The sequence below is a fragment of the Vigna radiata genome, chromosome 6 (genome assembly GCF_000741045.1).
Source record: "Vigna radiata var. radiata cultivar VC1973A chromosome 6, Vradiata_ver6, whole genome shotgun sequence".
In the NCBI taxonomy this organism is placed as follows: domain Eukaryota; kingdom Viridiplantae; phylum Streptophyta; class Magnoliopsida; order Fabales; family Fabaceae; genus Vigna; species Vigna radiata.
The window spans coordinates 24,223,007-24,243,172 of record NC_028356.1 but is presented as its reverse complement, the minus strand read 5'-3'; the positions used below and the strand labels follow the sequence as shown (position 1 = coordinate 24,243,172).

The window sequence follows — 20,166 nt, the reverse complement described above, 5'->3', positions numbered from 1 at the left end:
TTCCACTCGAAGCCTGCCAGGAGCCGCTCCTTGTCTGTGCCCCCTGCACCATGCCTCTTGCACCAGCGATCACTCCCCGCCCTCGTCAGTGCCCGGGTGTCACACCGTACTGGGAGAGGCTAGGCTCTGATACCATTTGTAGGGAAGTGAAGGGAGATGATATTACGTTCTAGTTATAGAGTTTTTAAAAAAAAAAAACAGAGAAAAGAGGGGGTGCATTGTGAGACAGTGACTGGAAAATCAAAGGAAATAATTTGAAGTTATTTGAAGCAAGGAAGTGAGCGTGAAAGAGGTGAAAGTTTTGGCTGAAACCTTGGGTAAAGAAAGGAACATAGGATCATCCAAGGTAAGGGAAGCTTACCAGTATTTTATGTTTGATTATTGATGTTCTTGTTGTGAATCTTTGCATGATTTATATTGATATTACTTGTTGTTTATCAAGATATGATATATACTATGACGAATGGGTTCGTGAATCCATATATTAATTTTGTTTGTGTACGGGGACTAACTATATTCATCAAGGTTACTGCATGCATGTACCAGTATGTTTGTAAATGTTGTGCGGCTAAATTATGAAAGAGTTTGGGTGTATTAGATGAGAAAACTGTTTCTTATATTTCAATACTATGCTACATGCGAGGATGAAAATAGAACTTGTTTTGTGTAGTAAATGGGAGAGTCATGATTTCAGTTGAGTTCGTAAAGTGAATATATGCATAGATGTATATTGTATGAATCGAATGTAGGCCAGGGGTTTTGTGTTCCATTCTCAGGTTTCATTATTAAATGAATGTATGGAGTACATGGTGTATGGTGTTTTAAAAAACTGTAAATGTGTTGTTGGGGTTGCCGTGGAAGGAAACTCAAGATTTCAGTTCGAGATGGGTTATCATAGTTATCATGGTTGCACTGATATAAGGTTAGTAACCCATGTGAAAATAAAATGTAATGGTGTGTGTGGGGAGCGAAAGCTGGAGGGATAGATATTGGATAAAAGGAGGGCTAGATATAGATAATAGATGAGAGGAAGGATAGATACTGAATGAAAGAGAAATAATTTATTAGGTTTGAATCAACATTATGAGTAAAGTTTAGCTTTGAATTATATAAGGAAGAGAAGAAGGAAGAAACATAGAAAGAAAGTAGAAGTTTTCATTTTGGTTGATGGATGAAGAAAGAAATGCAGAGTGGAAATCTTGCAGAGAATTTGTATCTGGCATCGCTGAGGGATTAAGTGTATAAAGAGAGTCTGTAAAGAAAATGGGAACGCAATGTTTATAGGTGTTGAATTCATAATGGTATCAGAGCCTAGCCTCTCCCAGTACGGTGGTTCGAGGACGAACCAGACGGAAGCTGGTGGGCATGTGACACCCGGGCACTGACGAGGACGGGGAGTGATCGCCGGTGCAAGAAGCATGGTGCAGGGGGCACGGACAAGGAGCGGCTCCTGGCAGGCTTCGAGTGGAAAGGGCACATGGACGAATCGAATATACACCGGAATGAGAGGGATCTAGAGACTGTACAGGTATGGGACTATACAGTTGAAGGATAGCTTAAAGGAATTGATTTGGCTACTCATATCAACAAATGCATTTGCTTTTCGGTAGCTTAACTCATAAGAACTTCATGGTTAAGGGTGCTTAGCCTAGAGTAATTATGGGATGGGGGGCATTACAAAAAATGCAATTAATTAGCTCAGAATATTCAAATTAATTAAAATTAGAATTTCCGGTGAAATTAAGCACTATTAGAAAAAACAGGAAAATACGAGACAATTAAGCACAATTCCCTGATTTATTTTAGCACAATAAACTAAATGTAGTCAAGAATTCATAAAGAAGCTTATCATCCTTCCCTACTTCCCTATAAGTAGTTCCCTAAGTCCTCCATCTTTATCTTGGAAGCCACCAGCCCTGACTCAGTACATAAGGTAATTATTCTAACAAAAAGATTGCAAAGTTAAAAAAGAGAAATAGAAAGAAAAAAATCGTGCTCATATTAACTAATATTCTCATTAGAAAAGTGAATAGAGAAAACAAGTTCCATCTAAATATCAAAAATGATATTGAAGATAAGTAACCTTTATTAGATTGCGTATCCCTGAGACTAAAGAATTATCACATTTTGTTACTTGCATGTAATTAGAAATTTATTAGAAATGTCCATTAGAAATTTATTAGAAATGTCCAAAGAAATGCATTGGAAATGTCCAAACAAATGTAAAAAGTAAAGAAAGCAAAAGACGTACCCGTGAACACATCATTGATTTTAGTTGAATGATATGAACCAAAGAAAAACATTCACAACTGAAAAATTTGCAGTTCCAAAGTAACTGTACAAAACGAAGAAAGTAGATGAAGCGAAGCAGAAACATCAGTTTAGTCTTTCTTCTTTCGTACACCAATATCAGGATATACCAATGAAACAAAAATCTCCATGATTAGAACTTCTATGCTTAGATTAACATAGTAGAAGTAATATTAATCTAGATATACCAATGAAACAAAAATCTCCTTGAATTGCAGCAGGTTTTACCTTAAGCTTTTTTAAGTTAAAATCATAATAAATGAAGACTAGTAAGAAGCTCGAGTGTAAAATGGATTAAGCATGAGACAAAGATGAATTTAGCTTATAGTACCAGGAAAACCTTCGATATCAAAGGCAATAATATTCAAAAATTAGTATGTTACCATTGCCACTTCACCCTTCAACATTGTAGGAATTCCTTCTAGTAAGCCCAATAACATCTTGCTTTTGCCCAAAACATGCCTTATTGGAGTGCCTACACATAACATAAGAATTCACATCTAGAACTTAGAAAAGCAGAAATAACCTGATCACTATCTGACGGTCCAGCATCACCCCCACCTGGCCTAATCAAAGCTTTCATCAAACTCCCAGGTGTAATTTTCTTCTTCCTTCATTTTAACAAAGAAATAACACTTATAAAAGCAACAATGAATACCTAAGACAAACCATCAGAGCCAAAGCACAAAAATAGAAAAAATATAATTACCTCTTCTCATCGTCTCTGTTGGTGGCCTCTTCTTTGGTTGAAATTCCTGTGCAGCATCTTCATTTGCAGTCACTGACCACCTTCTCCTCTTAGTTAGAGACCAGTACCTAAAGTTAACATACATAATTGCCATAGATAAATTTCTTATTTCTCACATTAGAATCAAAAATTTCATAACATACAAGAATAATTATGCATCAGCTTCAATTAATACTAAAACAGAGTCAAAATTCAGGTAACACTAAAACCTCAATTGCAAGCAAAATTCATCGTAACCAACCACTTTTCCCATATTTCACTAGAACTATCTGCGTCTTACACTTTTCATCCTTACTCACACAATCATCCCACATCATCCCACATGTCAAAATTAAGAGAATAGAAGAAAGACTAAATTTCAAGACAACCAAGATGAAACAGTCAATCACACACAAAATTTCAAGACTAAATTTCAGAGAAATAATATACAAAATAAATGAAGACAACAAACAATTCTTATATAGAATACTTCTATTTTCTACCTCTCTCTGCCACTTGTCCACCTCTAACACATGTCCTTTTCCAAACAATTATCTCTCTGCCACTTGTCCACCTCTAACACATGTCTTTTTCCAAACAATTATCTCACACACGTGGCAGCTTTACCTTTCTATCCCAAAAATAATTCCATGGACTACAACATCTTTCTTCTCCAGATGCTTCTCCACGTTTTTCTGTCCAAAAAGAATTCCCTTTATCACACCCCTTCAGCTTATCAATCCCAACCCTCTTGTATGAATTTGGCTCAATCTGTTCAACAAACTCCACGTTATCTGAGTTCAACAACCATTTCTCAATCTCATTCTCACCTGTCATTCATCCACTGACACAGAAAGATGAAGAAGGCAAAGGATTCATCCCCACCTGCCAATTCCCCACTAGTGTGTCATCGCCGAAACTCATCCACCAGCTCCCTATTTTCGGGTCCTGATATTGGTGTTACAAAAGAAAATGAACAAAACTGAAAAGTTTAACATGTAATTTGCATGTGGAAGAAGAAATATGAACCTTTCAAATCAGGATGGTGATGTCGTATTGATTAGAATCGTAGAATCGTAACAGGCAGTCCACGAACAACACCAGATGATTTGAGAAACATAAAAAAAGAAGGGAGAGAAAGGGGATAACAACTGAAGCAATGTAGATCTGAGAAAGGGGATAACAACACTAAAATTGGGGATGGGGATCTGGATTAGAACCCTAGGAGCTTGTATCGAGAAGTTGTTTCACTCCCAACAGCAAAGGCAACTTACCACGGGTAGGAGGAAAACCGTGGATGCCACAGCAGCCACAGCAGCCACAACAGAGGCGCTACGAGTGAGGTGGAGGCGGAGGCGATTGCACGGCGACGAAGATGTTGGCAGCAACGACGAGAGGCTGCAATAGTGGCCCGCGAGGTGGTGGAAATGGCTCGCAAGGAAAATGTAGGGGCAATGGCAATGGCCCGTGAGGAAGACGAAGCAGCAATGGCCACAAGGAAGATGAAGAACGACTCTTGCACAAGGACGAAGAAGGAGAACGCAAGAAAGAAGAAGAAGAATGGCGGAGGAAGCAGAAGAACGCGAGGTTGCGAAGAAGAGAATGAACATAGTAGATTAAAATTTCTTTAAGTTAACCAAGTGATACTACCTCAGTTATTAGCCCCACCCGATGCCTAAAGTACTCAGAAAGTAAATGGCAATCCAGAATTAATTCAAACATTTATGCCTCGGTTAACATTATAACCGAAGCCTATGAACCTTTCTTTAAACTGTATAGAGAAGTGGATTTGACAGGCTTTCATGCCTCGGTTTCCTTTCAATCGAAGCAATAGGCGTTTCCAAAAAATGTTTGTGAGAGGAAAGGTCTGACTTGGAGAAAATAGGTGGAAATAACAGATTTTTATACTTTTTTTTTTTATAACCGAGGTAAAAGACCTTTTTTTTTGTTTTGGGTGTCTTGGAACTCAGGCATAAACATTCGTTATTATTACAATCGTGCCACAACATTTTTATATGTTTTGGTTTTGATAAAATTGTGGCCTATATGGCACGTTAGAAAGCATATTTTTTACTAGTGGGTGTCGATTCTAAAGGGAACTGAGGCTAACTCTCTAACCGTCTGACTATCAATTTATGATGACTATCAATTTATGATTAGATTATAGATGTGGGAATGTCAAAGTTTGGCAAAAGTCTATGGCCTCGATTCTCAAGAGAACTGAGGCCATATCTCTGATCGTCTGATTGTCAATTCATGATCAAATTACAGATATAGGAATGTTAAAGTTTGACAGGGGTCTATGGTCTCGGTTCTCAAGGGAACCGAGGCCAATTCTATAACTGTTTGACTACCAATTTATGATCAAACTGCAGATGTGGGAATGTCAGAGTTTGGCAGAGGCCTATGGCATCAGTTATCAAGGGAACTGAGGCCAAATCTCTAACCGTCTAACTTCCAATTTATGATTAGACAGCAGATGTGGTAATGTCAGAGTTTGGTAGGGGCTTATGGCCTCGATTCTACTAGGAACCGAGGCCAAAATCCCTATACAGAGATTTCCTTCAAATAGCTAACTAGATTGTCAGTAATTTGCATGAGGTTATGGCCTTGGTTTGCATGTAACCGAGGCCAAAAATCTTGTACATAGATTTCCTTCAGACAACTAACTAGATTGTCAGCGTTTTGTAGGGGGTTATGGCCTCGGTTCTATAGACAACTGAGGCCATAGACCCTATATTTCTTCGGTTCTGAAAAAACTGAGGCTTGTACTATCCCGAAAATTGCAAAAATGTCACAGCGCCATATTATGCTTTGATTTCTGGTGAACTGAAGCATAAGAGTAAAGTATGTGCATGCATTTAATGTTCTTACGTTTAGAGAGCGAAGTTTACTATAACATATTTTATATGCTTTACTCATTAAACGATATTTCATGAAGTGTTTTATGTTAAACTTTAAAATACGAGTTGCCTAACAGTCTAGTCTCTCTAGACAATCTTGTTTCAATAATCTACCTTTTTTATGTTTAACAAATACACATGCTAAACGAAATATATATTAAGGATTTTGAAAAGGTTTAGACGATGTCGATTAGAGTTTAAGGATTTCAAGAAATGTTGACGTTATTGTTTAGAGCATAATTATATCTCTTATATATTTAAAGCGTTTAATTTTTTCATAGTCTAAATGATATATATCTCAAAGCGTTTATTGAAGGTGCGAGGAAACACTAGAATTGGGGTTGAATAAGGTTTTCATAACTTTTTCGCAACTTGTAGACAAAACATGATGTACACAACACTTGTGAGTTAGAGAAGCTTTTTAGTAAAGGCTATCCTAGTAGGATCATTTACTGACTAAATCGATGTATCCAGATGTTGTATGTAGGCAGTGAACCTAAATGAAGTGATGCTTGTTGATAGAGAGAGCATGAAGAAGCTTTAACTATGACTGGATCGTTTATCAACAAGCCAAGACACACAAGTTGTTTTATACTGGTTCACCTATTAGGGCTACGTCCAGTTCCCCTCTAAGTTAACTTAAAGGGTTCCATTAGATATTCAATGATGTACAATCGAGTGTTTTAAACCACTCCTAGTGTTCCTAGCCCTATTGAGGAACCATCGTTACTTCTAACTATTTTAGTTTAACTCACTCTTGATTGCGTAGTATTATTCACCACTTCCTACTATCCCTAGACGCTTTCAACATCATTGTGATACATCGTTGATGAGTCGATATTTTATACCATTAACTTAGTTTTTCGCGCCGAATTGTGTTGATGATTTGCGCTTAATTATTAGTTATTGTGTCATTTTCACCATTTGGGCTTAATTAGACCAATAATTCATATTTTAATTAATTTGAATTATTTGAGCTTAATTATTCCTATTTCTATTTTCAGGGCAATTTTGGAACTATACTTTGGGACTTTTGGAAGGGCACCAAGCAATTGAAGAATTTTCACAAGGCAAATTAGAATTAATCTAGCTTAGTTTAGTAATTTAGATTTTGTTAATGAAGTTTTGTAATAATTGGGCTAATTTTGTAGAGTGGGCAAAAGCCCAATAGAAAAAATGACATGTGGCTTTAGGGTTTGGGTGGACCCCACCCTAGTTGTTGGTGACTCATTTTTGAAACCTAGGGATTCCCATATTTTTTTGGGAGACAGAGCCGTCACTGGGGGGGGGGGGACACACATATTCGGAACATGTTTTCCTTTCTCTTCTTTGCTTTTGTTGAACGTTGAGAGAATTTTGTGGGAAAAATAACGTTACTGTGTTGAAGAAAATGAGAGCTTGGTTGTTCACGGCTCTTGGCCCGTGGGTTGATGAATGAAGCATTTATATTATGATCTTGCATTCCTTCTCTGCACCCTTTACTCAAACATTTACTACTTCTATGCTGAACATTGAAAGCTGTTACAATGGTTGAATTAATGAGAGTTACAAAATTCATTTGTGGGTTGTGATTTACGCTGCTGTCTGGAATTTTGCATTGGGAAGCACCGTCGGTTTTGGTTGCTGGAAGAGATTGAACATCTCACTTGCATTTGTTCTATTATTGCTTTCACATGTGACACTTGGAAATAGGTTAGAAGATGATGGAAGATTGGCAGCGTAAGTGTACAAGCAATTGCTTTTATTTCTATTAGAATGAAAAGCTTTGCAAATTGGATGATGGGATGCTTGGTGCAGAGTTTGTCTCGGGAATACATGGGAAAAGTAGGTAGCTTTGCATCTAATTTTATTTAGCATATTGGTGGGTCCGAGAAGAGCTAGTTGCAGCAACATAACTCAGCTTATGGTTGGTAGCTTTTTCAATTTAATTTTAATTGTGTGAAGGAAAGCTAATGATTGGATGTTTGGAAGCAAGTTGAATTAATGGGTGTAGGTCTGGTATTGATGGGATTTGCCAAGAGTTACGGCCAAGCACATGTTTTAGTTGGTTTTAAATTGAAGAAGTAAATTTGGTTGAAGGGACATGGTTTGCTGAGCATTCACGAGTGAGGCTTGGCTTGAATCGGTGTTGAGTCCCTCGGTCAAGGCAAGTGTCCCTATGGGTGCTACGTTACTGCTGGAAGCAAAGATTAGCTTTCTTTTATTCTTTTTATGAAATCAAAAGTAGATTAGGAAGAAGTTGTTGTTACCAAGTGATGATGTTACGGTTGGAAGATGGGCTTCACTCCATGGTGCTTTGACTTTGTGTGCAAAGGCAAGGTCAAGAATAATGCTGCAGCATTTCTTTCACCTTGGGAATCATTATTGAATGAAGGCATTTGCTCATGCCATTGATCACGGTGCTGGAAAGAGGAAAATAGTTCTCAACTTTGAAATCATGGAATTTAGTAGTCACGGCAGGAGGTTATTTTACAGCATTGCAAATTCAATTTCATTAGTAGATGCATTGGTCATATAAATTGTTAGTAGGAGTTTGTGTTGTTTATTTCTTGTGTTTTAAATTAATTTGAATTGTAGGATTAGTTGTTTTTAATTTCTTTAATTTAGTTTTGCATTTAATTTAATTTAACTGTGTTTAGATATTTGTTTAGTCTAGTATTGGGTTTAGCATTTTCACTCTCTGGACTCGATTTTAAAAAAATAACTGCAACCACACCAGAGGTCCAAATGCTACATTTTATATATCAAATGAAAGATAATTGAGTCTACTTTCCAGGAAAAAAAACCTCATCTCATTTAGAGCTNTGTAGAAAAANTTATGGTTAAAACATTGAGCAANGGTCAGAGCTGCCTAGTTCCANCNTGAATTTTCGTTTTCACTGTTTTAATTTCATTTTAATTTTTCTGCATTCACCACAAACAACCTCTCACAACCCCCCCACTTCGTGTTAGACCTAAGACTCGAACCACTTTTGGTCCTTGAGAGACGACCTAGGGGTCACTCCCTAGCTATACTGCATTTCTTATTATGCAATCAAATTTGTATGGGCGACGACACCCATCAATCGTCTAGTTGAGTATTAGCCACTTCTGGTTGTGAAGTATTTTTCCCCACTCTTAGTATCTCTGATCAGCGAATAACCTCCAGTTACCCTAGACTAGTTGAGTATTCTCACCACTCATTGTTTCTAAGTCAACGAGTAGTTGTTAATTACCCTTGACTAGATGAGTATTTCCACCACTCTTGGTACTAAGAAACCTTGCCTAGGTTTCCTTGAGTATTCCACCATTCTTGGTACTAAGCAACCCTACCTAAATTTCCTTGAGTATTCTCACCACTCTTGGTATCCTTAAGCATTTTGGTATCTACGATACCGCCTAGTTGAGTTTCACCTACTCCTGGTTGTGCAATATTCTTTACCACTCATGTTATCCCTAATCAACAAATAGCCTCTAGTTACCTTAGATCAATTGAGTATTCACACCACTCCTGATACTAGACGACTTTACCTAGATTTTCTTAACTCTTAAAGAGTTAAGTTGTTAGTGTTTTGATTCTTTCCAGAATTACAATCAAATATTACTTACATAAGATATTTTTTTGTATAGATAATTATTTTATTATTTTATTACATAAGATATTCAAAATAATAAATATTGACTGGATTTTATATTAAATATTACATTACTTATTTAATCGTTATTTTATTACAAATACTTATTCTATCATTTTTATATTAAACATAACAGTTTCTCATAAGCAGTGTTCTTCTTACCATTATATTAATTAAAGTTTGAAATCTATTTAAAAGTATATTTTCCTTTATTTTAAATTTCATCTTTAAACATAGCTTAAGAAGAATAGTAATACGCACAGTATAAAAACATATAACAATTATTACTTAAATATATATTAAAAAAAGTTAATTTATAAATAAAAATTACAACATTTTAAAAACATGTCTTCTTCTACCATTTAACATTTTTGAGTTACTTTATCATATAATTTTACCAAAATCATGTCCAAAATGACTTTCAATATTTTGTTCGCAGAAGCTTCATTCATGTGAAGTTTTTAGAAAAGTTACCGAAATTAGTAGATTTGAAAAATAAATTATGAAAATGGATAAATTGTGTTTTCATGTAAATAAATCAGTGTGTCACGATCTTAGTACAAAACATTTTTAAATTTTATTTTTGAAATATTTGTAGATAAGTGAAAATATCAAAAGATTAAAGAATATATTAATATTCAATTATATTTTCTAGATTCAGTCATTTTTGTCTAATTTGTCCAGCAAGTAAGACCAAGTCACCCAAGAAGCAAGGTCAAGTTGTTCAATGACTCTAAATCACCTAACGAATTGCGCATTGAAAAAATTATTAAATAGAATACGTCATATGTCTAAAAATAATCTTTTGAGGAATAAGAAACTAAACTTAAATGAGAGATGATAGAGTCAGAGATAGGTTTATCATCATTATTTTCATGATCTGTCCTTTTTCTACTGCTTAGAGTGTTTTGAACTAGTTAACTTCCCTATTTAATAGGATTAGATATAGTGTATCTCCACTTTTCGTAATTTATGCTATTTAATACAGCTGTTTTTCATTTATCTTATGTTTTACTCTTATCTTAATTGTATGATTATTAATTGCTTATTTTATAGTATCCAATTATGAAAAATAATTTAAAACCTTGATTGGATAAAGCAACAAATAGAGTTTGCCTTTAGACATAGACTTTAATCAACATCTAAATTTAATTCAAATTTTAAGGATATGAAATTCCTTTTCACATGGATCAGCGTAGATGGAAAAGAAGGAATACTTGCGTTCACTTGCAAGGATTTGCAAAGGAGAAAAATAAATTGTGGGATTCATACGGTTTTTAATCATAGTAGAAATGAAATAATTTGCAAGTATTTATAACCAATTTTCATATTTATCCTTGTTGTACTTTATAATTTTCATATTTTTTCCTCTAATAATAATAATAATAATAAACATAATAATAATAATAATACAATTTTTTCATGTTAAAAATTAATTTTTATTTTTTTTCTTCTTATAATAATTTTTACAATTATATATAATATAAACAATTATAATTTTATATTACTTTTAATACTAAGACTATTTTGGTAATTTTTAATTTCTACTAATTAAACAATTTTTTAATTTGTCACATCAATCAAATTTTACACTAATTTTCATAAACTTTACTTTCAAATTCATTTTCACTCACCTCTATATCCATTAAAAAAACAACCATCAATTCATTCTTAAATCCCTATTCATTCTTCTCCAAATCAATCATCTAAAGTGAAGAAACCCTAAATAAAAACAAATCCCTTCATAAAAACAATTATCAATTCATTCTTAAATCCTCTCAAATCCATTCATTCACTCTCTTCCAAATCAACCTCTAAAATGAACACACCCTAAATAAAAACATGATTAGGTTTTTATTAATAAAATTTAAACTTATCTCTAAAAAACTAAAACTTGTTCACTTCCGAAATAAATACTAAATTAAAAATTTAAAATATATTATTTAATGTTTTCATATTGAATTGATATATGAAACAGTTAAATTACTATCACATATTTTATTTCATAAATCTAATTGTTTTTTAGAGTTTAAAATTATCTCACTAAAAGTTAATTCTTTTCATTATTTCAAAGATCGTAATCTTAGCAAATACATAATCATAATTTCACTAAACTAACGCCGAATGTCTTGAAAAAAAAAGTTTTTCACTTTATTACATATACAATTTAGTATACTTACTACTATCTTATCAATTTCTCAGAAAATAGCACTTGAAATTTTCTTAGAACACCTAACATAATAAAAACACCAACCACGTGAAAGAGTTTGCGGACTTATAGTTCTGCGATATTGAAAAGACTGAGAATATCAAGACAGATGCAATAATGTACTGTGAAATATTAAATGCAAGTGTGGACACTGATGATGGCCCACTCAACAAATTCAAAGGAATAAAATCAAAGGGAGGTTTAAAAGAAGATTTTTGTAGCCTTGCAATGGAGCTAATGTCTCGAGCAAGAAAAAATAATGGAATGGAAAAAGTTAGATTGCTGCATGAAGATATCTCCTCTCATACAAACCAATTATTTGATCAGCCACAGCCCACATAATGGCCTGTCCAGGTGGGATCCTCATGAGTCGAGGCAGCAGACCTTTCCATAAGGCAAGAAGTCCTTCTTCGGCATATATTGTTCTAATGGCATGCACCATACCCTTGTATTTCAGTTCACCCCCTTCTCTGCTCTGAGCCATCAACCTTGTTTTCACCACATCAAATGGACCAGTACAGATAGGACCTGCTGTGCCTGCAAGGAATCCAGAAATCATAGATTGCCATGGTTGGAGGACTTTCCCATCCCCTTCATGCTTCTTCCACAAAAGCACATCAAAAGCATTTTTGGCAGTAAACATGGCAGATTGGTTTGTCCCATTACGCATCACAGTAGGAGCAACACCTGCCCAAAGACCCCGAAATCCTTCTTCTCGGATAATCATTCGAGCACAGTGAATAGGACCTTTGTATTTCAAAAGCTCAGGGCTTAGACCTTTCTGCTGCTGCAATCTTATCTTCACAACCTACAATAAGACATACAAACATGAACCTCTACGATGACAAAACCAAACTATGCGCAGATGTTTGCTAAGATAGGTATGTTATATGCTGAACAGTCATACTATTAGGCTAATACTATAGTAATAAGCAAAAAGAATCATCCACTGTTGCAATCAATTTAGGCAACTAGAAACTAAGCAGCATCTGAACTAGATAATCATTAAGACAAATTTGGCAGTAAAAATTTAATCTGACAAAACTAGTTAAAGTAATTACAATATTTAATTTTATTTAATTTTTATGAATAAAGGTTTAGGAGAGGGGTTGCCTTAATGCAAGGTCAGGCTATGCTTTAAGAACTTAAAATGATGCGTACAAATGATCTGCCAATGAGAGAGTTCACTAACTGTAATCAAATCTAAGACCTTGTCCTCAATTGGTCCTACCAATTGAATCAACTCTTGTAAGGTGAGGATTAATGAATGAACTGTGACCTTCTCCTACCAGATGAAATTTTATTAATTCAAAACTTACCATGCACTAGAAAAATCTAACATAGTTAATGAACAAAGTTTCCTTCTAGTTCTGACCGCATTCAAAGAAGGGAAATTTTTCCTTCTCCTTTTATGATCTGGTATCCATAAACAAAAGTGACCATTTTTTCATTTGATTGACCAGTGAAATGCTTTATAATACAAAAGTCTGTTAATTACATAGGTAAATCATATTTATTTTCCCAAGAACTTATTTTAGTGAGATCCAGAGTAAATTAAGTGAGGAAGAAGAGAAGAACAAGATTATAGAACTCAGATACCATGATGAAGCGGACAGAATAGATTAGTAACTTTTCTTACGATTTTGGAAACATTATGAAACACATTTCCTCTCAATGGAGAAGATCCAGACACAGACAACACCACATATGGAACAACTTAGGATGTTAGATATTTTAGCACAGATTATTTGGCTAGTCAATGGTGCCAATTAATTGTGAGCATTCTTCACAAAAACACCTTGGCACTTTGATAGGTTCCTAATCGGGAACCTATGGAAAACACACTTCACCCACACAAAACACACACCCAAGAGTGCTGTATAACCTCTTTGTATTACTAAACAATCAAGCACCAAGTATAGAGAGCTTAACCTCTCCCCAAAGAACTCCAAGAGTTCCCACACAATCAATAAGACTCAAAACTGACTCTCCCAAAGCACCCCAACCCCTTTTATACAGACTTCTTCCTAACTACCAATAGAGGCCTAACACACTTGAAAAAGACTAGATCAACAAATGCTTGCTACAAAACAAAGGTCATGATATTGTTTTGACTTTCAGGATAGATACAATACAACAACTGTTAGGATACAGGGGAGAGGACTTAGTGGGTAATGGATTTAGAATAGAAGGTGGAAGAAATAGTATAAATAAGACCCGGTTATGGGTCAGGGGTATCAAGTATTCTGTAGAAAGTCAGGCTTATTGCTTGTAGAGAGGGGTTATACCCTCAACCCAGGGAGGTTATGCTCCCATGTCCTTGTACAAATCTATTCTTTTCTGAATAATACAGTTCTTTCATCATCTTCTATATTGTTCATACTGTTGTGAGAGTGAGAACGTTTAGGTTCTATAATTAGGAACCTATCAAGTGGTCCGACCTGCCGGATATCCTTAGGAGAGGGGTCAAGAACGAATCAAGAAGTGGTCAAGAAAGGGAGGAAGCATGGAAGGAAGAGACAATTCTTGGGAAAGGAGGATCAACGAACAGAAAAGGGAGTTGGCATAATGGAAAAGAAAGATGCAAGAAATGCAGCAGGAAACCAGAGAACTCTTACGAGTTCTTGGAGGAAGGGTGTGGAACCAGAAAAAGGGATTAGAAGGCAGTCCGGGGTCTGTAGATGATCAACATAATGTTAACGAGAATCAGAGAAGGAGAAGGGAATGCTCGCGGGAGGAACGAGAGCGAAGGCGAAAGGGGGAACAGTCTGATGACAGTCAGGCGCCTATGAATGCCAATAGGAGTACGAGATGCGAGGGCGAAATTAGGGGCGGAGAAGGTGAGCGGTTCAATTGGAGGAAGAGGGTGGAGTTGCCCGTGTTCGAAGGGATAGATCCATTGAACTGGATCAATTGGGCAGAGCGATTCTTCGAAATTCAAGGAGTAGTGGAAGAGGAGAAGGTTTGATTAATGTCTGTGAGCATGGAGGGAAGTGCTAGCTATTGGTTCAGAGCCTGGAAGGAGAAAGCCAGGGATCGCTCTTGGGAGGGGATGAAAGAAGCTCTGGTGATAAGGTTTGGAACCGCCGTGGAGCGGTTGACAGCTTTCAAAAGGAAGGGGACGATGGACAAGTCTTATGAGGGACGAGGAACGATTGCCGAACAATGTAGAGATTAAAACAGAGAAATATATTTCTGAAGGGCTTAATAGACCCTCCTCATGTTCTAATATTTATATTGATAAAGAGATGATACAATAGGGAGATGGAAGGTCAAGGGGCTGTCCTAGACTACTAGGTACATCATTAGAGATAACCCAACACACTACCCCTACTTTAGTCCTACTAACTACACTAACATAGGTAGACTTAGTAATGATTCTACCATTAAACTCATACACAAAACTCACACACAACTCACACTAACCAATAATTCTAACAGAGGAAGAGGGTGGAGTTGCCCGTGTTCAAAGGGATAGATCCATTGAACTGGATCAATTTGGCGGAGCGATTCTTCGAAATTCAAGGAGTAGTGGAAGAGGAGAAGGTTTGATTAGTGTTTGTGAGCATGGAGGGAAGCACTAGCTATTGGTTCAGAGCCTGGAAGGAGAAAGCCAGGGATCGCTCTTGGGAGGGGATGAAGGAAGCTCTGGTGATAAGGTTTGGAACCGTCGTGGAGCGGTTGACAGCTTTCAAAAGGAAGGGGACGATGGACAAGTCTTATGAGGGACGAGGAACGATTGCCGAACAATCCGAGACCGAGTGCTGTAATCCATGCCGATTGAAAGGTACCGAGCGGTCAGAGGAGGATGAAGAGGTGGGAACGGAGGAAGTTGAGACCGAAATAGACCGGAAACAAGGGGAGAGGTCCGCTTTGTCGGCTGGAGGTTTCACTCAGCCACAAATGATGAAGCCGAACGGGGAGATTGGGGGCCGAACGGATATGAGTTTTGAGCACGAAGGAGTAGCGGTCATCCTTGGTGTGGAGTGGCTAGCGAAGCTCGGGAAGGTGACGGTGGATTGGAGAAAGTTGACGATGATGAAGATAGGAGTGTAGAGGAACCCCACTTTGGAAAGAAGAGTGGTGGGCCCCAGGGCTTTAGTAAATATGGATGAAGTGGCAGTGGGGCTAATGGTATGGGAGTTGGGCTCATTTGAGTCCAGAAAAAGCAGCCCGAATGGTTTGGGCCTCATCGACAAACAAAAGAGGGAGATGGAGTTTTTATTGGACAGGCATGATGTGGTGTTTTGTGATCCTGTTGGGCTGCCACCTGATGGAGAGAGGGCCACAAGGATGCTGAGAAGGCAGCCTTTAAAGAGGCCGAGAAGAAGAAGGAAGAGGAGGAAGCAAAGGATGATCCAGTTGACTCTGATGCTGAGGGAGAAGATGAAGATGCTGGTGGGCGAAGCTTACGGGGTAGCGGAGGAATAAATATTAGGGTATTTCCTCGCCGGATTGCGAGAAGACATAAAGGGGCAAGTGCGCATTCAAGGTCCGCAAGAATTGGTAGTTGTGATGAGGATTGCGGGGGATGTGGAAGACGTAGCGACTAGAGCGAGAGGGAGAAGTTGGAACGGGTTCAAGGCGAACCCATCAGGGTTGCGCGCGGCAGGGACGAGGCTACGAGGCGAAACCGAACGTCAGTCCCTGAATTGGTCGGGCGGAATAGAGGGTAATGGGCTAGTAAGGATATATGGAGTTACACCGGCGAGTAGCGCAGAAGGGAGTACGAACGTTGGGGCCGACAATCGGGGAAGAGTGGTGAGAAATCTCCCTTACCCAGTATTCCTTAAGACAAAGGAAGAGGGGCGATGTTTTCATTGTGGTGGACCGTCCGGCCCTAGTCACCATTGTGCAGAGAAAAGTTTAAGTGTGATAATTTTGGCGGAGGACGAGCAGGGAGCCGATGAAGAAAAGATTTTGCCACCACCCAAGCCGCCTGACGTGAATTGAAGAGCATAACCTTGAGGACAAGGTTGTTTGACAGAGGGGGTGTAATGTTAGGATACAGGGGAGAGGACTTAGTGGGTAATGGGTTTAGAATAGAAGGTGGAAGAAATAGTATAAATAAGACCCGGTTATGGGTCAAGGGTATCAAGTATTCTGTAAAAAGTAAGGCTTATTGCTTGTAGAGAGGGGTTATGCCCTCAACCCAGGGAGGTTATGCTCCCATGTCCTTGTACAGATCTATTCTTTTCTGAATAATACAGTTCTTTCATCATCTTCTATACAGTTCATACTGTTGTGAGAGTGAGAACGTTTAGGTTCAATAATTAGGAACCTATCAACAACAGAGAATCTTGTTAAGCTGCAGTAAGCAAGATCATCAAGCCTTTTAATGTTTGACTGGAAGCAGCAGATGGGGAAGGATTGAAACAAACTCAAATGGGTGAAGGAAAAAACAGAAGCTTGAAAATCAAGAAAGAATAGAGAAAAAAAAATGAAATAAAATAAAAATAAAGTTAGTGTCACTCGTGTCAAAATCAAGAACATTGTAATAATCAAATGGTGAAAACAAATGGCAGAGTAAAGTTGGTTCCACAACATTAGACAATCTGTTCCCCCATTAAAGGTAGAGAAATCACCCAACCTTAATCCTTTATGGAGAGATGATCTTTATAAAGAGCCAAGTACAATGGCTAAACTCTAACTAACCTAACAGAAAGCACAATGGTCAGATAGGAACAGCTAACTAACTACAGATACATGAGAGATTAATAGGAGCAGCAGGCACGATAAGAAACAAGAAGAGAGTCCGGTAGCAGCAGCATGAGAGAGGCCAACAAATGATGAGTGAGAGGCCCAAGAGATCCAACATTAAGCGTAAGCAGTGGACTGAATTTTTTTTATTAAATGAATTAAATAATTAATGACTCGGATGGTTCTAGATGAGGTTTATTATGATGCTGTTAGAAGGGAGGATCTTTGGTATCATGGGATTTGTTAGAAAGTGAAGTTCATTTTGTGTATGGTTATGCAGTACTGAATGAGAATTCAATCCAATTTCCTTTCTTCTATTCCCTGCTTTGGAGGTCTTCTCTATCCTCCAAAATCAGATAATATTATCATTCCTATCAGAGATCTCACTTAAGCCTAGTACAGTGAATGCTTTTTAACACTTATCAATGTAGCATCTATGCATAAGTTGTTTCTACAATCAAAAAGGAAATAAGATTAAATTATTTTCATACAAATTATTAGTTGTTTCATAAGATATCTTCAAAGAGTTTATTGAAATAAACTGAAAAATTATGAACATATCATGTGCTATTTTTATAAACTCACTCAAACACTCAACACAAGGAATTATGTCATGTTATAAAATAAGTCCAAATAAGTTGTAATAAACTCTTCCAAAGTACCATCATGATTAGGTGCTCGTGCTTTCAGTTATATATCATAAGCAATGAGAAATGAGTGAATATCAAATCGGAAAAAAAAGAATACTTCGGCTTAAAAAAATCTTCGAATGATCAAAATGCTTACCTAACAGGACTAACAGTGAGTCAACAAATTCAGCAACAAAGATGTCAATCAAACCATTAATGATCAAGCATAGCTTACCACTATAAATATAAGAGATAATAAATAGTCTAAACTTATATAATTAGTACAACTAGAAAGAAGAAACCCAAAACAAGAATTTACAGTGATCTAATAAACAGACAAAGTTTAGATTGAAGGGTAACGTTGATGACATAAATTGTAAATTTAGATCCAAACAACAAAGCATTATTCCTTATTGAATGCAAAGAATGACACCAAATTACTTCAGAATAAAGCAGGGTCATGGCATGCATTTTTCCTCATTTGTTTCCCTTGACTATTAAGTTTAGCTGGAATGTAACATAATAACAGTCTACAAGAACTCGAGTAATTACTGACTGCATATTATACAAAATAAAAGACTCTGACCTCAAATGGTGTGACAATAACAATAGCCTCAAGCACTCCAGCACCAAAACCGGAAAGGAACCGCCCATGACCACTGAGCTTACCAGTCTCAGGGTCCTTAAACGCTGATTGAAATACGGCATTTGAACCCATTCGAAGTGCATACTTCAAGGTCAAATGTGTGGCAAAAGGCGTCAATCCTTTCCACAAAGCCCGCACACCTTCTGTTCGTGAAATTGTGGCACCACAGTGCAATATACCCTTGTAGTTCCCAGACCTATCAAGCTGCAATCTGGTCTTGATCACATCAATGGGTTGCAGGCAAGAAGCCTCCACAATTCCTCCAAGTGAACCAGATATTGCCTTCATGTAGGGTGGGATTGATTTCTTTGTATGCATGTTGCTGTTATCTTGTGCATCATCCCTTTTCATGATTAACGGATTGTTCACCTATAACCTTCAGCAAGCTCAATTTTGCTTCACCAAAAAGCCCATAACCACACTGGATTTGTTTGTTTCTAGGTCACGATTTATGCAAAATGCACCCAGAACAATTTCTTGGTTCAATGGTTGTTTCTTGAAAGTTTCTTTCCGTTTTCCGTGTTGATGATGCCTTCTCCCGTTACTCCCTTTATGTGTTATTGATTCTCTACACACTTTGCCATTTCACTGCTCCTATTTCATTTCCCTTTTGACCAATCTTATGGCCGGGCACACTTACCAAGTCGAGGCTTGGATTTTATTTGAGATTTTGCTTCTTTTTTACTCTCTATTTTAATATGCCAATTTATTTATGTACCTCTATACTTTTAATCTCCACCTCATAAATTTCAAATTTCAAATCTATATTCTTTAAAATTTTTAACTTTAGTTTTAGGTAGAAATGTCAAAAAAATGGGTTACAATTTGCTGTTTAACTCGGCCCATTATAGATTCAGATCGTATTGAATTTGAAAAAAGGATGTTACTCTCTTCATCTCTCCGTTTTTTTTCCTCCACCTACCCAACTTTCTGTTTCTTTTTCTATTAATACAAAAATATCATTTTTCTTTACTTTTTTAATCTTTTTACTTTTTTAATTTTTTTACTTTTTTTTTACTTTTAATGTTATTTAGCTAAGTAACCCTCAATCTTTACTTTTACTCTCCTCACAACCCCACCTCCTCTTTAGTTTTACTTCGCTCAGAGTCTTACATGCCCTTAATTTTGAAATCTACCTCTGTTTCTCCCACGTCCGTGACTCTCTTTTGCCTCAGTGTACAATGGTCTATTTTATTGCATTTTTTTCATTCTTCTTAGTTTTATCTTAAATTATAAAATACTTGGTCGCGAGTAGGACTTTTCTTATTACAGCATAAAAGTAAGCGAGACACATAACATGGCAAATTAAATAGATAAACACAACCTAAAATGAAATGAATAATAGCTAATAGTCGAGATAAAATAATAAATAATGATTATTTTTTTGTTTCATCTATTGCATTTGTTTCATTTCAATTGTGAAACTCT

The 20,166-nt window shown here is 36.7% G+C and overlaps 2 protein-coding genes across 17 annotated transcripts in view; both read right to left on the bottom strand.

Annotated features, from left to right (window-relative positions):
* The window catches only part of LOC106764532, an 18,033-nt gene extending 12,991 nt beyond the window's left edge, over positions 1-5,042 (bottom strand). For 3 of the 16 annotated variants that reach the window (XR_002668227.1, XR_002668229.1, XR_002668233.1), the window contains exons 1-3: positions 3,020-3,512; positions 2,872-2,921; positions 2,252-2,785 (exon numbers count right to left, since the gene is read on the bottom strand). The gene's annotated coding sequence lies outside the window, so the exon portion shown is untranslated. Of the gene's footprint in view, positions 1-1,725; positions 1,943-2,251; positions 2,786-2,871; positions 2,922-3,019; positions 3,513-3,540; positions 3,809-3,867 lie in introns of those variants that run through there. The other 13 variants (XR_002668238.1, XR_002668239.1, XR_002668235.1 and 10 more) reach the window with 13 other exon arrangements.
* Positions 5,043-11,861: 6,819 nt separating this feature from the next.
* Positions 11,862-19,391, bottom strand: LOC106764993 (mitochondrial succinate-fumarate transporter 1). The gene is made up of 2 exons (XM_014649465.2): positions 18,679-19,391; positions 11,862-12,571 (listed from the first exon to the last, which is right to left on the bottom strand). The coding sequence occupies exons 1-2, from the start codon at positions 19,087-19,089 to the stop codon at positions 12,038-12,040; spliced, it is 945 nt and encodes a 314-aa protein (XP_014504951.1). The 5' UTR covers positions 19,090-19,391; the 3' UTR covers positions 11,862-12,037.
* Positions 19,392-20,166: the final 775 nt, after the last annotated feature.

Bases quoted from the DNA above. Each gene is read 5' to 3' on its own strand.
- LOC106764993 (XM_014649465.2), bottom strand. From the start codon at position 19,089: ATGAAAAGGGATGATGCACAAGATAACAGCAACATGCATACAAAGAAA. The intron at 12,572-18,678 runs GTCAGAGTCTTT...GTCTTATTGTAG, and splicing joins TTATTGTCACACCATTTGAG to GTTGTGAAGATAAGATTGCA.